A 14,103-nucleotide genomic window follows, 5' to 3' on the forward strand; every position below is an offset into this window, starting at 1 on the left:
GCAGGGCTCCGGTCGCAGCAGAACGGGGAAGGGAGGCAGATGGGGTTAACAGGCGTTGCTGTACGAGCAGCGCTCCTCCCAGCCTCCCACACCTCCAGATGACGCTGGAGGCAAGCAGATGCGAGGCCTCTGGCTCACCACGGACTTCAAAGGCAGAACGTATTCTTGATGCTATCGCTCGGACAGAGCACAGTACCTGCGCTCTTTCATGCTGCTTTGCCTTAGGACAGGTAACGTTAGCCCTCCATCAGTTATTTCAATGGAGCACTCGCTGCGTGAGGTGGAGAACAGCAGCTTTCTCCTCCCTAATGCTTGTTGCCCTTGGCTGGCACTTCTGGGACAGAAACCATCGACGAGATCTGGTTTGTTCTCCATTCCTGTTGGCTCTTCTTTTATTCATATCCCCTTTGGCCTGAAGTTACAGGCAGTTTCTTCCCTGCGAGTTCTCTCCACAATGATGGCAGCACCCAAACATTTGACGCAGGAGCTGGTTGAAGAGGCAAACAGCTCGCCCAAAGCCAGCAGCGTCGGTTCCTCGGCGCAGTTAAGCCAGGAGCTTCAGGAGGGACTGCAGCCACCCTGCCGGGGGCACTTACTGCCTTCCCTCCCGCTCACCCCCTTCTCCCCAGGTGCGTGGCTCTCCATTCCTACGCGGCTCACGGACCCGACGAGCTGGAGCTGCAGAAGGGAGAAGGGGTCCGCGTCTTTGGGAAAGACCACGACGGCTGGCTGCGGGGCATGTCCCTCGTCACGGGGAGAGTGGGGATCTTTCCCAGCAACTACGTCGCTCCCCTCTTCAGGTTTGGGTTTTCTTACGTGAAACAAAAACGCACGGGGAGGGGAGCGGGTAACGCAGGGGATTTGGGTGGTTTTGTTCCCGCAGAGAAATCACTGTGGGGGATTCCTGCGGCGCTAACGAGGGCCAGGGATCCCTTACCCGGACGGGATGGCACCTGGCAGTTCTCACTCCTTTTATTTCTCCGTGTACTGACTTGGCTGCACACACCACATGGGAATCGCAGCTCCTCCAACGGCCGGGCGCCGCGGCAGGGAGAAGTCAGGGAGTGGAGAGGGCCGGCAGCGTTCCCCTCGGAGGGGGGGAAACAGTGCGACATCAGCCTTCGTCTGCTTGTTTTAACCTGGGATGTTGACAGAGACAGCAGCAGCTTCTCCCATGACTGTTTAGTTCAGACCAGGAGATTTGGCAGAGACCCGTAGGTGACACAACGGCACGTTTTGATGAGTTGCTCTGGGAGCCAGGATGAACGGCAGCGTGTCTGTGCTCGGACTCGCCTTTTATACCTTTTGGATGACTCCAGTCTTTTTTTTTTTTTTCCTGCCAGAAGGGAAACCACAAGCTGAAGGCTCTTTTAGAGACAAAATACTGTCTTTAGAACAGGCATTTAAGCACTGGACACCATTAATCTAGCTAAACAAACATGCATTAGAAAGAGCAATAATTAAAATATGCAATTTAGGAGAGAAAAAAAAAATGCACCCTTAGTTCCCCTGAGATATGCTCAGGTTAGGCAGAGAAATGAAGAACAGCTTAGAAACCCAGTGCTCTGTTTCTGCAAATAGAAAGTGAAGACACCTCTCCCAGGACTGTGATTCCGTTATTTGGAGCGGGGTCTCCATGGCTGGAAACTCGCTGCGATGGTCCAGCCCCATCTGCGGGAGCGGGGACAGACGGGCGCAGGGAGCTGTGCTCAGAGGGGATCGCACCGAGGGACAGATGGGGGCATCTCAGCCTCCCCGAAAGCCATCTGCCCACGCATCAAAAACGCGCCTCACGCTCCCAGACACTCCCACCGCCATTTGGTTTCTCCCCCTCGTTTCTCTTTCCCCGTTTCTATTTTTTTCTGCCAAATTGCTCCATTAGAACAGAGGTCGCAGGGCTGCCCCCCCGCCCTGCATTCCAGAGGGCTGGTGATCCGGTGATTAGTCTTCCTCCCTCCAGCCCATTTCTTCACCATATCACTTCCGATAACACCGCGACCCCGCTGCACCGATAACCAGAGCAAACCAACAACCGAGAGCACAGCCCCGTCACCCTCAACAGCCTCATACGGCGCTTCAACCATCAGCGCCGGGTTTGGAGCTGTTCTTCTATCCTCCTTAGGAAACTTCTTCACAATAAATTGATGCCCGAGTTATTTGATGAATCACTGCTCAGTTATTAAACCATAAATCATTCCTCCACCCCCCAAAAAAAAAGGTAAAGAAGAATCAGAGGGGTGGTTTTTCCCCTCCTTTAAGGAGTCAGCAAAAGGACTTCATTGCGGCCCACTCCCTCGAGGAATTCGGCACGGTATTTGCCCAGTGTGCCGGCAGGGAGGTGATGGGTTTGGGCAATTTAGCGGTGTTGGGTGCAAACATGACGGTGACCTCTCTAGGGGAGGACGATAACCCACGGTAGCTGCTGTGCACAGGACAGGGGCCCAACGGCGGAGGTGAAGCTGGAGCCAGACGACCGGAGCAGAACGTTTCCTCTGCGCCGTGCAAGAGGAGCCTCCTGCGGCTCCGGCCGAAGGGGCTGTCCAGGACGCTCCAGGCAGGGGAAGGGGAAGGCTACGCGAGCTTGCCTTTGCCTCCAGACAAAACCAGCCGGGCTGCGTGGCACCCAGAGACAAGGGGGAAGAGGAGCCATCCCCTGACGTGGGAGCAGTGCAGGCACATTGGGACCACTGAGGTCTCTTTGGGCAAACTCCTGCTCTCCTTATAAAACCACAAGTCTAGTCTCAGCTCATTTTCTTTTCTGTTTCAAACAGGAAATCTAATCTCTCTGACTCGAAGATGCCTTCCCTGTACACCTCATGGACGCTATCGACCTCCTCGCTCTCCTCTCAAGGGAGCATCTCAGAGAACGGCCCGAGACAAAGCAGAGCCCTGAAAGCGGCGCTGCTGCCTGTGCCCGTCCCCTCGCCCGGGAGGAGCATGGCCACAGCGGCCTCGGGACAGGCATCGCTGCGGCGCGGACGCGGCAGCACCAGGAAGAGTAAGTGCTTGGGGGGGTCTCTGGGGGGGTCTCTGGGAGGGAGAAGCCAGACGCAGCCCCCGCCCCCCCAGACCATACCGGCCGCCCGCCATCAGCACCGGAGCCATAAAAAAGAAAGCGAACGCTGCCAGGAGAACAGCAGCTCTCCCCAGGGGACCCGCCAGGCTCCTGCGTCACGCTGAGCCCCACGCGAGCAGAGACCGGCCGTTCCCGGGGTGCTCACAGCATCATCTCCCACCCACGGGCGAGCTGGGGGGGGCAGGCGTCTGCAGGTGACCTCGCTGTCGCCCAGCCACGTCCCCTTGTGAAACGGGCTCCCGAGCAGGGTCTTTCCGAGGGGTCTTGTCACAGCCGGGCTGCAGCGCCGAGGACAGGCAGCGTTACCCTGCTGCTGGGCAAGGGGCCGCAGGCGAAGGACGATGCCGTTTGCAAGGCTGAGCGCAGCAAAACCTGTCCCGAGCTCCGTGGGGGTTAACCCTCCGGGCTGGCGGGGAGGGGGCGAACCCCCCCGGGGGTTAATCCCCTGCGAAGGCACAAAGGCAGGGCTGGGGGCTCACCCACACCGGCCGGCACCGCTCACTTCTGCGGGAGCGGCTGAGGACCGTGTCCTCGAGGGGCACGGGAACGTGGCTCAAAATGCACCAAACCGTTTAAACAATAGAGCAGGGGAGGCCGTTGGGGGTACGAGCACCCTTACGTGGCAAACAAAGAAAATGAAATACAAAATCCAGCAAGGTGAACGCAAACTGTACCAGGACAATATTCTCAGTCTCTAACTTCGGCAGTGACCTTGGCAAATGAAAGTCAGCAAATCCAACCTTTGAAGTCCACAACACCCAGCAACAGGGTGCTAAACCGTTAGCCAAAACATCAATACACAGATATGGGGAGAAATAATCCCTAATTATACGCACACAACCTTGGGCCCTAAATTGGCTTTTGTTGTTCTGGAGAGAGGTTTTGGAATCATCACAGATGGCTCTTTGGGAGCTCCATCTCCGTGCTCAGAAGCAATTTGAAAAAAAAAAAAAAAAAAAAAGGTTAATTTAGAGTATTATTAGGAATTGTTAAGAAAAGAACTCAGAACAAGAGAGTAACACTCAGCTGTGCCATTGCGGGAGTTCTGGTGAACTCATATCCTGAACACTTCATGTATTTCTGGTAACTCAAAAAGAATACAGAAAATCAGTAAAATTATGCAGGAGGTTGATCAAGAGAATAGAATAACTTCTATTTCAGGAGAAAAAAAAATTCAGCTTGGAAATATCTGAGATGCATAAAATCATGAATAGCCTGAAGGTGAGAAAGGATACTTGATAAAAAAAAAAAAAAGCAGCAGGAGTTACCCAGTGAAATTGTCCAAAGCCTTGACATAGCAGAGCCCTGGGGGGGAAAACCTCCGTGTCGGCTCTGTTTTTCTCCTCCTCCTCCGCAGAGATCCCATACGTGCTTCTCACTTGTCCATGCCGCGGCTGTCGGAAATGCCCGCAGGGACGGAGCGCAGGGAGAGGGAGCCCCAGTGAGCCCCTCCACGAGGTTGGCAGAGGAGCCCGGCTCCCACGCCACCGGCTTGCACCAGCTGCAGTTATTTTGGTAATTTTAGGGGTTTTGACCATGCAGAGCTCAGTTGGTTATATTCTTTCCAGCAAGGCTGGCAAGGTTTACCTTCAGCCCATGCACGCTGCTTTGGAATACATTTCCAAGTGTATTTGGGCAACCAAGTGGCATTTTCTGCAGCGCAGAGCTGCTGCTGGAGGCAGGCAGTGCCCCTGGCAGGGGGGAGGCGCGTTTGCAAGGGCCGTTGTCGGTGGGTCTAGACTCAAAATTGGATTTATCTTAAGAGAGTTGTTTTACTGTAAGGACTCATTCCCTTGTGGTGGCTATGTTTAAAAAAAAAAAAAATCAATTTTGTGAACAGCAAGAAGCTGCAGAAGAAATAAAGTGTGTGACTTCCCGCGCTGCAGACGGGAAAGCAGCTGTGGGATGGAGCAGCCAGATAGCAACAACCCACGGGACGGGACGGCGAGGGCTGGCAGGAGCGCTCAGGAGCGGGGGTCGTGCTGGCAGCTTGCACGTTTGGCAAAGAAACTGTGCAGGAGAGGGCAAGGAGCACTCCAGGCCCCGTGAGGTGCTCCCCAGGGGAGGTTTCTGCTCAGGGCGGTGATTTCTGGTGGCAGATGTCCTGTGTCACCCCACACGGTCACCCCCTCTCTATCCAAGACAGAAAAATCTCTGTGACGTGAGCTGTTGTGCAAATACAGGACAGCTGCTCCGCCGAGGCTATGGAGGCAGGCAGCGTCACTGCACTCCTGTCCCGGTGTGCAGGGGTGGGTGCATGGCGATCCCCGGAGCTACAGCCCCACAGCATCGCCGTGAACGGGGCTGTTAGTGCAAGGCTGTAACCACTGCTCGTTTCTGCCTCTTTGCTTTGTACCGGTCTGGATTCCTGCTGACTTACCTCCTTCCAACGGTTCTTGCTCCTCAGACGGATCCCTGCAGAGGCCGGGGCAGGCAGGGACCCCTGTGCAGGTTGCCGGTTCCCTCCGGCGTCCTCCCACGGCTGCGGTGCGTCCTCAGCAGTTTCAGCTTTATCAGCACGTCAGCCCCCAGCCGCTCAGCATCCCTCCGGGAGCTGGCATGGCCGAGGCAGGAACGAGGCCAAACTTCTCCCACGATGCTTCGCCGGCGCTTGCGGTCAGAGGAGCGGACAGCAGAACTCCCTCTGTGTGCAGCTCGGTGATCCTGGATGCCAAAGACCCTCCAGCAAAGAGCGAGGCAGCTCCAAAGCCGCCTGCGTCAGCCCCGCCATCCATCCTGGTGAAGCCAGACACCTCCCGCAACAGCGCCGAGAAGGTACGGCCAGCGGCACCCCGCTGCTTCAGAGGGTCCCCCCAGTCCTCCTGCGACTGGCGTTCCGCGTCAGCCCAATACTGACCGGGGCCAAATGCCTTGAGGGCTTCACTCCGTTCTCACCAGGTTTTCTTCCGATAGAAATCGCTGGGATTGGTCCCTGCATTAAGAAATCAGATGTTTGTGTTGCTGACTCTGCTGTTCACATTAAGCCCTTTAGAAAGGCAAGATGCTGCAGGGTCTGTTTCCCCGTAAACCTGTGTTCAGTCACAATCAAATCTGAACTCTTAAATCAGGCAAGAGTCCCACCAATGTCCCTGAGAGTTTGGGAGCGAATGGGCAAACGCCACAGACCTGGGTGTTAGACCGTGCATCAGGCCGGTCTCTGCAGAGCCCCCCCCACCTCCCCCACGTCGCTTTGGCTGAGCCATTTGGAACCAAAATTTCTTTCCCCTCTGGCAGCCTGAGGGAAATTTCATAAAGATAAGATAGTTCTGCAGATTGCCCTAGTGACAGCTTTCCCTTCCCGTGGCACCCAAAGAGTAAATCACGGTTCCCTGAAAGCCCCACCAACCCCGGAGCTCCCGGGAGGAACATCACCAGCTGGAGAGAAGCCGCGGGCTCTCCCTGAAGGGCACGGCAGGACAGGACAGGCCACCCACCCTCTCCCCTCCCGGAATTCGGGTGATGGCTTTCGGGAGCGCCCCGGTAGGTCCCTGCGATAGCTGGTGGCACTGCTGCCCGGCGCTGTGCTGTTCCCTGGTGCTCTCTGCCATCAGCTGCACGTCGCTCTGGGCTTCTCCGCAGGCATGCTCTGCGCCCAGGAAGGAGCCAGCTGCCCCCCCGGCTCATCCCCCCGGTTCTCCAGGGCAGGTCACAGCAAGGAGGGCGGGTGGCTGCTTTTCCCACCATGACTCTGGTCGCCTTCTCGTTGCAGCAAGTGAAGACGGTGAGGTTCCAGAACCACAGCCCCCCGCCGCCCAAGCGGCACAGCCTGCAGCCCTCCCCGAGCCTGCCGCGCAGCAGGACGGAGCCGGCGGCCGCAGCGGAGGCTCTCCTGCCAGAAGCCAGCCTGCCGGGCCCCGAGCTCCTAGTGCTCTACTCGCCCAGGACCAGCTCCAGCCCCCTGCACCAGCGACGGGCGCTGCACCCGAAGGCGCTGTCGCTGGACCTCTCCGGGCAGCTGACCTTCCCCGTCAAGAAGAACTACAGCAGCATTTCTGCAAACTGACGGGGTAATTCCTCCGCCCGCTCGCCTTCGCACGCCTGCTCCTCTCCTCCCTCCTGCGAGGGGTGAGCACCCCAGACCCCGCACCAGCCTGCCGCCCCCACCGCACCCCCCCCGTGGCAAGGGGCAGGTATTGCCCACGTCCCCACATCCCCATGCCGCCGGCACCCTCAGGACCTGCAAGTCTGAGGCTTGCAGAGAGCTGAGGGGGCTCCCGAGGGAGCGGGACGGGCCAGGACAGCATCCATCCCAGCACAGGAGAGCCCTGTCCTGGCCCTGCTGCCCGAGCACGGCTGGAGGAGCCCCGCTGCCCCAGGGCTGCGGCGAGAGACCTGAACAGCACTTGTGGCATCCACAAGACTGGTGTTCCTTGGTGTCGTGTAGGGCTGCCTGCGAGGCGCCGAAGGAGGAGCAGGAGGAGGAAGAAAGGTGTGCAGGTACCAGAAATAGTTAAACTTGTTTTGATCTCCTCGCTGCTGCAGGAAAGCCCACAGAGATCAAAACACTGGTTCATTACCTTCCTGCTTCTGCAGGATAAAGAAACCATAAATCAAAATCACTCAGTTCCTAGCTGACGGTTCGTGTTGCCTTTTGAGGGGGGTTCACTCAGATTTTTTGTTAGGTTGGTTGCTTGCTTGGCTTTTTCTCTTTGGTTTTAGTCCAGGAGTTTTAACACAGAATGCAGTTTAAAAGGTGACTTGGAGAGGAAAGGGACAATGGAAAGGGACGTGCCATTACCGCAGTCACTTAGACTCTGCAGACAGGGGTATTGAATCTTGCTTCTCCTCATTGCTTGGTTTCCTCTAATTACCTGTCAGCTACCTCCCAGCAGTCCATGAGCTCACTCCAGCTCCTTCCCCCCGCCCACCCACTCAGATATCGCTTCTGTAAATATCCCAAGTGGAATTCACGGGTTTAACTCTACATTAAGATGCATGAAACACATGATGTCTACGTCACAGAAAGCAGAATTCAGCATTCACCGTGCCGCGGACCACCCCCCTCTGCCACGGCAGCACCAGCTCGTTTCGGCTGTCCCCATTTCGAGCATCTCCTCTGAATCCACGGAAAAGCAGGCAGAGCTGGAGGCTGTGCCCGGCTCGTCAGCTGGGACCGCTCTCCAGCAAACCCGTGCACAACAGCTTTTGGTTTTCATTGCTTTTATTGCTGGTTTATAGACCAGCAATTCCCATCCTAGCCACAACCACCGACCGCTGGATCTCCTAACCACAGTAGCTGTGCTTCGTCCAAAACTGCTGTAAAAAAATCACATCCTCGGTTAATCGCACACAAAACCCATGAGATTAACTCCACTGGTCAACAAAACTCTCGGAGGCACTGGCACAGCCTCAGAGAAGGATGTTTTTTCTGGAACTAAGAAAAGGGAATGCATAAAATCATTTACTCCTCTACAGCCCCCGTTGTTCTACTCTTTCAGACTTTTTCTGTCTGTGGAGCAGGAAGCTGGCATCTGCCCGCAGGGACCTGCACTAGCACGGAAGCCACCAGCGGCACAGACAAGTTCTTCACCTTGTGCTCTCTGTCACTATTTAAGCACCTGCAGAAAGATCCTGACAAGCTGAAAATGTGCGGTTGCCCAGGTATAAAAGGTGGCACAAGCTGCAAATAACAGGGTGAACATGACTCTCAGCAATGCCACCTCAAAGGCAGCTGAACATCTCAGAGAAGACATGCCAGTTCTTTGCTGAAGACTCCTCTCATCCCTTTAAGACTGAACCAGAAAACCTCGTACGCTGGCTTTATAACCAAGAGCACCTCCGCTTCTCCCAAACACATTCGGAAATAAATAGAATTGCATTAGGTACGTCCAGGACCAGCTCGGGTAGTAATTTATAGTGTCGGTTTGGATGGGAAGGAGGGGCTGCCTGCTCACGCCTGGCTCCAGAGGTGATCACGCACTGCATGCTAACGAGAGGACAGACGGCTTGGCACGACCTGGTCTGTAATCCGCTGACGAAGCACCTAATGCATTTCAGCAGCTGACCTCCCACGAGGCTCGTGGAAGACAGTGGCACGGGTGGTTGGAACTACACGAGAATTAATTACGCAGATGGAAACGCTGGCAAAGAAGGAGCAGTAGGAAACATGAAGCCCAGTGAATACTTAGCAGGGAGGGAGTGTGTAGGGAAGGAAGGGGAATTTCTGCATTTTACTGCCCCAAACACCAGCATCCTCACCTTGCACCACTATCACAGAGCCAAGGTCCAACGGGACTGCCCGGGTCGTGCTGTTTGCTGAGCAGGGGGGGCAGCTGGGCTGTGCCCTGGGGGGGGACGGGCCGATCCCTGCACACGCACCACGGCTGATGCTGACCCGGAGGTTTTGCACCCTGCAGCGAAAGGCAGCTGGAGCCCCCCGGCTCCAGCAGAGCTCGGGGTCCCCAGAGAGCCCAGAACAAGACGATGAGCCAGGGATTCTGCGGCGGCTCCGATCAAAGATCTTCCCTTGTTATCGGCAATTAACCCTGCCCTGCAAGACCCCGGAGCCTGTTTCATCAGGAGCTCAGACGGAGCATTCCTCGAGGCCAGGGAGCACACCAATAACTGCTGACGCTCAGGAGGGAGCTCAGCGCAGTCTGCATGCAGAGAGGCATTTGAAGATGAGGGGCAAAAAGGAAACAGCGAACCATAACTCACCAGGGGCTTCAGACAGATGTACGTTGAAGTAAGTCACCTTGTAAATTTGATCTACAAGTGGGGCAGGTTCTCCCATGAGAGGCAGGCGTGCGAGGCCAAAGGAAGAATGTGAAGTTCAGTTTGGGGCTGCAAAACGCAAAGCTTGGAGAGCAAGAGACAGAAGTGACTGCAGCTCCGCTTCTCACGCCTGGGCCCTGCCACCGAAGCCCAGAGACGAGGAGAGACAGCCCCCCCTTTGGCCCCATTTATCGGACGCGCAAAGCTTCAGGGGACACCCAGAGCAGCAGCAGCAGCCAGAGGTGCTCAGCGTGCCTTAAGGCTGGACAAGCCATAGAGTCTTTCTGCACATCTGGGCTCACAACAGCTGGATACCGCTCACATTACCAGCTCAGAACATTGCCTTGCATGGAGCAAAGCCACCCTCTTATCCCTTCGTATCAAGATAAACAGCAATAAGGATTCACGGCACCCGTGCACACAGGGAAGCCTGCAGAACCGTTCAGCCCATTGCACAATAGTGACGTCTGAAGACAAACGCACCAAAAAGCGCCACAAATCTCTCCTGGACTTGGCCCTTGACCCTCTGCACTATGACAAGCGACAGCAGCGGGCTGATGGGGACAGAGAGAGCTCTGACACTCGTGCACGCACACGCACAGTCACGGGCAACGGCAGGGAAAGGAAGCACTGACAGCAAAACTGGTGCTTTGGTAAAAGAGCAGGCAGCTATTTTGGGACTGATCTCTCAGTTTCTTGCACAGGATATTTCAGTGCTTTGATGCTATGGTGATAAGTGCCCTAAATATATTCAAAATATGTAGGGAGAGAGAACTGAAACCAAGACATATTTTAAAGCAACAGCTCTAACAAGCACCTTGCTCCCACAGACGTACGTGCCCACTGGTTTCATACTGTGGCCCGCTGAGCAAAATTGCTCAGTGCTCCTCACCTTCCCCACCCCTCCCCTGGCAACACCCTGGAGGAAGCATCCGGACGGCATTACTTCTCCAGGAACATCCCAAGGAAGAGCGACTAGAGCTCAGACCTTTTTCTTCAAAAGCCCAGGCTAAAGCAGAACCACCTGGAGCCAACCTGGAGCGTTGTCACAAGCCCCGAGCCAGGCAGTGCCCAACAAGTGGCCCTTGCCCACACAGAGAAGCCGATCATGCTGGGGAAGACACCGACAGGGTCTGTCTGGGAACAATTCTTTAAGTGCACCAGACTGAAAACATCTGTTCTGGAACAATCACTCCAACCACCTTTCCTCTGCAAGCAGAATCACCACACTGCCTTCTTGGAGCATGAGCAAATGTCACGTTTTTTGTTTCTGCTGACCTGAAGCACACTGCATTTTCCATGAGGATCTGCTCCAAACCCCTGTCCCTCTCTGGCTGCTGTCATCCAATTTTTGTTTGGTTTTCTTTTTGTTTTGTTTTGTTTTAATTGGGTAGCAATGAAAAGGGAGGCATCACATGTTGGCAGGAGGGTGGCGGCTTTACACAGAGGTGGGCGAGCTCTTCAAGGGCTTCTGTTCTTTTTAGATACACATTTAACTTCCCTCGTGTCTTCCCACCCTCCAGACTCTCTTCAGCCCATTTCCCCAGTCATGAGAGGTTAGACATCGGGACTGGGACCCTGTTTTGTGGTTCCCCAGTTGGCCAGGAGGGCAGAAGGCCACCCCTTTGCCCCCAGGGATGTGTCTCAGCGGTACGGAGAGGCTGCTCCCAGCCCGGCCGAACCACCAAGTCTGCAGCCTTCTGTTTTACCACAAACCATCACACGAAGCACAGAGTGCAAAGAAAACAACGTTAGGAAAGGCAAAACACAGTTGCAGCTGTACTGCAGCGTGATGCATTTCTGTAACGAAAATTCACGGTTCTCTGCCTACCCGGCCAAAGGTGCAGGCAGGCTGATCTGGGCTCTGAGCACCCGGAGCATCATGTTTGGCAGCAGAGCGCAGGAAAAGAGCTCTGGAAAAGCACATAAAGCGGCACATGGGGACGGAGGGACCATTAATGTACCTCACAAGTTCTGGAATTGGGCTTATTTTCTATCTGTTCATTCCTTATGATTAGTTAATGAATTGGAGCCCGTATCAGATCATTCATCAGCTCAGCTTTAATTGCCTGCCTAGCCTGGCAGAAACCTCGGAGCGCTTCAGTAAGCGACCTACCCCCGAGTCTGAACCGCAGTCATGTTTCCTGACAAATTATGAGCAGAGGCAGCAGAGGTAAGAAAACATAACATTAACCAACTCTGTCCACATCCTTCATGCGGAGGAGGCCTCCCTGCCCCAGCCAGAAGCATCCATTTGCCACAAGGAAGGTCTAAGTGACGACATTCCGTCTCAGGAGGGAATTCTGCGAGGCCATTTCAGATGGCAACTGGCTGCTGCACCGCTGGCAGACCGCTCCCCAGGAGCCCGAGAGCCGCAGCCGGGCTGGGGTCCACAGAAAGTCCCCTGGGATCAGTCCCTGCTCCGTGACCAGGAGGATCTGGTGATCCCTTGGTCAGAAAACTCGAGTCACGCAAGAGGCGGCTGTGGCCACCCAAAGCCTTCGGCATGGTGCCTGGCGGGGTGCTGCCAGCAGCTGCTCTGCCTGCAGCGGGGGACGGCCAGGCTGGGGCTGGACCGGGGCTCCGGCAGCTCCAGACACCCGCGGAGAGGAGGGTGCTGGGGTGGCTCTGGAACCAGGAGAGACCCTGCCCGGCTGTGATTTCTATTCGTCTTCCAGTTGCTGAGCCTTCACAGTCATTCTCAAGAGGTTTTCCCTATGGCCACAAGGCTCCTCTTTTCATGTGAACGTCAAGGGGATTTTTTTTCCTTAACATGACCTCATGGTTCCAAGAACCTGGTGCGTTAGAAAAAGTATCCCAATCCTGATAAGCTAGTGAATGACCACAGGACACCAGGTATTTGCTTCTTTCACTCTCCCAACAACCCTGCTCTCCCCTTGGGAAAGGTCCATTTTCTAAAACTAGCATTAGAAAAACACCTTTAAGGTTGTAGCACATTCAGGCTTCTAATCCACGCTGTGTTCTCAGTCACCAGGTGTTGTAATGAACACTTATTTCCAAGCATTTTATTTCCTGACTCCATCCTGTTCAATTTTTCATAAGCCACCAAAGCAAAACTGTTCAAACACCGAGCATCTCCTCTAGATGCAGAAAACCCAGCGGCAGGAGGGGTGGCCCATCGCCCCAGCCCTCCTCTATCCCCAGCTCTAGGGAGGAGGAATGCAACCGTTGGCCCCCAAACATTTAAGCTGGAAACACCAGAGCAGCCCAGGAACGTGTAAGTTCATGTGTACATTTATCATTATTTTAGGAGGTTTATTCATTGCCCAATAGTCATGGCAGTTCATTTCTGCAACTACGTGTTTTAAGTGTAATAAGAGCGATAGACTTTAAGTTTTTCCGTTTTTTTGCCTTAAGTCTCAGTATAAAGAGAGTCCCCATTTAAAAAGTAACATTTCAAAATATTCATAAGATCAGTGTTTAGAACCCAAAGCCGTCCAGGTGAAGCGGTAGGAACTTACCAGCAAGGTCAGCGGGAGTTTGCGCGAGCTGATCCCTCGTCCCGTGGAATCCACGCTGTGGGCTGGCACACGAGGTACCTCACGGCGGTCAGGCTGCTGGCGACTGTACGTGTAGTAAAAGTGGAAGAAAGATCTACTTATACCAAAGTTCCAACCGAAACAAATTTTAAAGGCGGTAGAGATCAACAAAAGGCAGTTTACCTTGATCCCCTGCATAACAGACCAGGGAATTTTGTTGTCTTCTTTCTGCACTGAGCCCAGGAAACATTATAATGAAATGTTACGGCCGTGTTACTATAAATGAGAAAACAGAAAGTACTATTTTTACATGTATATGCTTAGAAACAGTAGGATATATAATTGATGGGTGATGGGTAGGAGGAATAAATAAAATACATGCATTTAGTTTATTGTTCAGACACACTTGTACAAATTCAGTGATGCTCAATATTTTTTCCATGATGTGAAGTTCATTTTTTAAAAAGGTTTTTTCAATTTAACATACTATTAGGGAAAAGGGAGAAGTCAATAAAGATATTAGTTTTCTGGTTTGTATTAATCTTCAAGATATTTATTTTCTATTTCTGGAAGTGAAAAGCAATGGTTTAAGAACATTTTAAGTTTTCAGAAGTTTATTCATCTAAGTTTATAGCACTAATGTTTAGATCTGTAGCCTGTAGATTAATTAAATTAATTGGAGCCGAATGGATTACGACACCTTAGGCACTGGACGTGTAAGCGGCAGAGCGGCGTTGCGGCGTGCGGGCGCTGCCAAATTAGCTGGCTGGGGCTGGGGGGGCACCAGGTGGGAAACACAGGTTTCGGCAAAGC

General features: G+C 54.1%; 1 protein-coding gene and 1 long non-coding RNA gene across 2 annotated transcripts in view; one reads left to right on the forward strand and one right to left on the reverse strand.

Annotated features, from left to right (window-relative positions):
- SH3RF2 (SH3 domain containing ring finger 2) overlaps nt 1–11,472 on the forward strand; it is a 43,432-nt gene extending 31,960 nt beyond the window's left edge. Inside the window, exons 5-8 of the mRNA XM_075766395.1 lie at nt 630–800; nt 2,772–2,998; nt 5,484–5,851; nt 6,786–11,472. Coding sequence (XP_075622510.1) covers nt 630–800; nt 2,772–2,998; nt 5,484–5,851; nt 6,786–7,079 — 1,060 coding nt within the window. The 3' untranslated portion in view covers nt 7,080–11,472. The remainder of the gene's footprint in view (nt 1–629; nt 801–2,771; nt 2,999–5,483; nt 5,852–6,785) is intronic.
- LOC142603832 (uncharacterized) overlaps nt 1–14,103 on the reverse strand; it is a 29,882-nt gene that overhangs the window by 13,434 nt on the left and 2,345 nt on the right. The window contains exons 3-5 of the long non-coding RNA XR_012837711.1: nt 13,474–13,566; nt 13,273–13,375; nt 5,457–6,008 (exon numbers count right to left, since the gene is read on the reverse strand). This is a non-coding gene — a long non-coding RNA (uncharacterized LOC142603832). The remainder of the gene's footprint in view (nt 1–5,456; nt 6,009–13,272; nt 13,376–13,473; nt 13,567–14,103) is intronic.

The sequence above is a fragment of the Balearica regulorum genome, chromosome 14 (assembly GCF_011004875.1).
Source record: "Balearica regulorum gibbericeps isolate bBalReg1 chromosome 14, bBalReg1.pri, whole genome shotgun sequence".
In the NCBI taxonomy this organism is placed as follows: Eukaryota; Metazoa; Chordata; class Aves; order Gruiformes; family Gruidae; genus Balearica; species Balearica regulorum.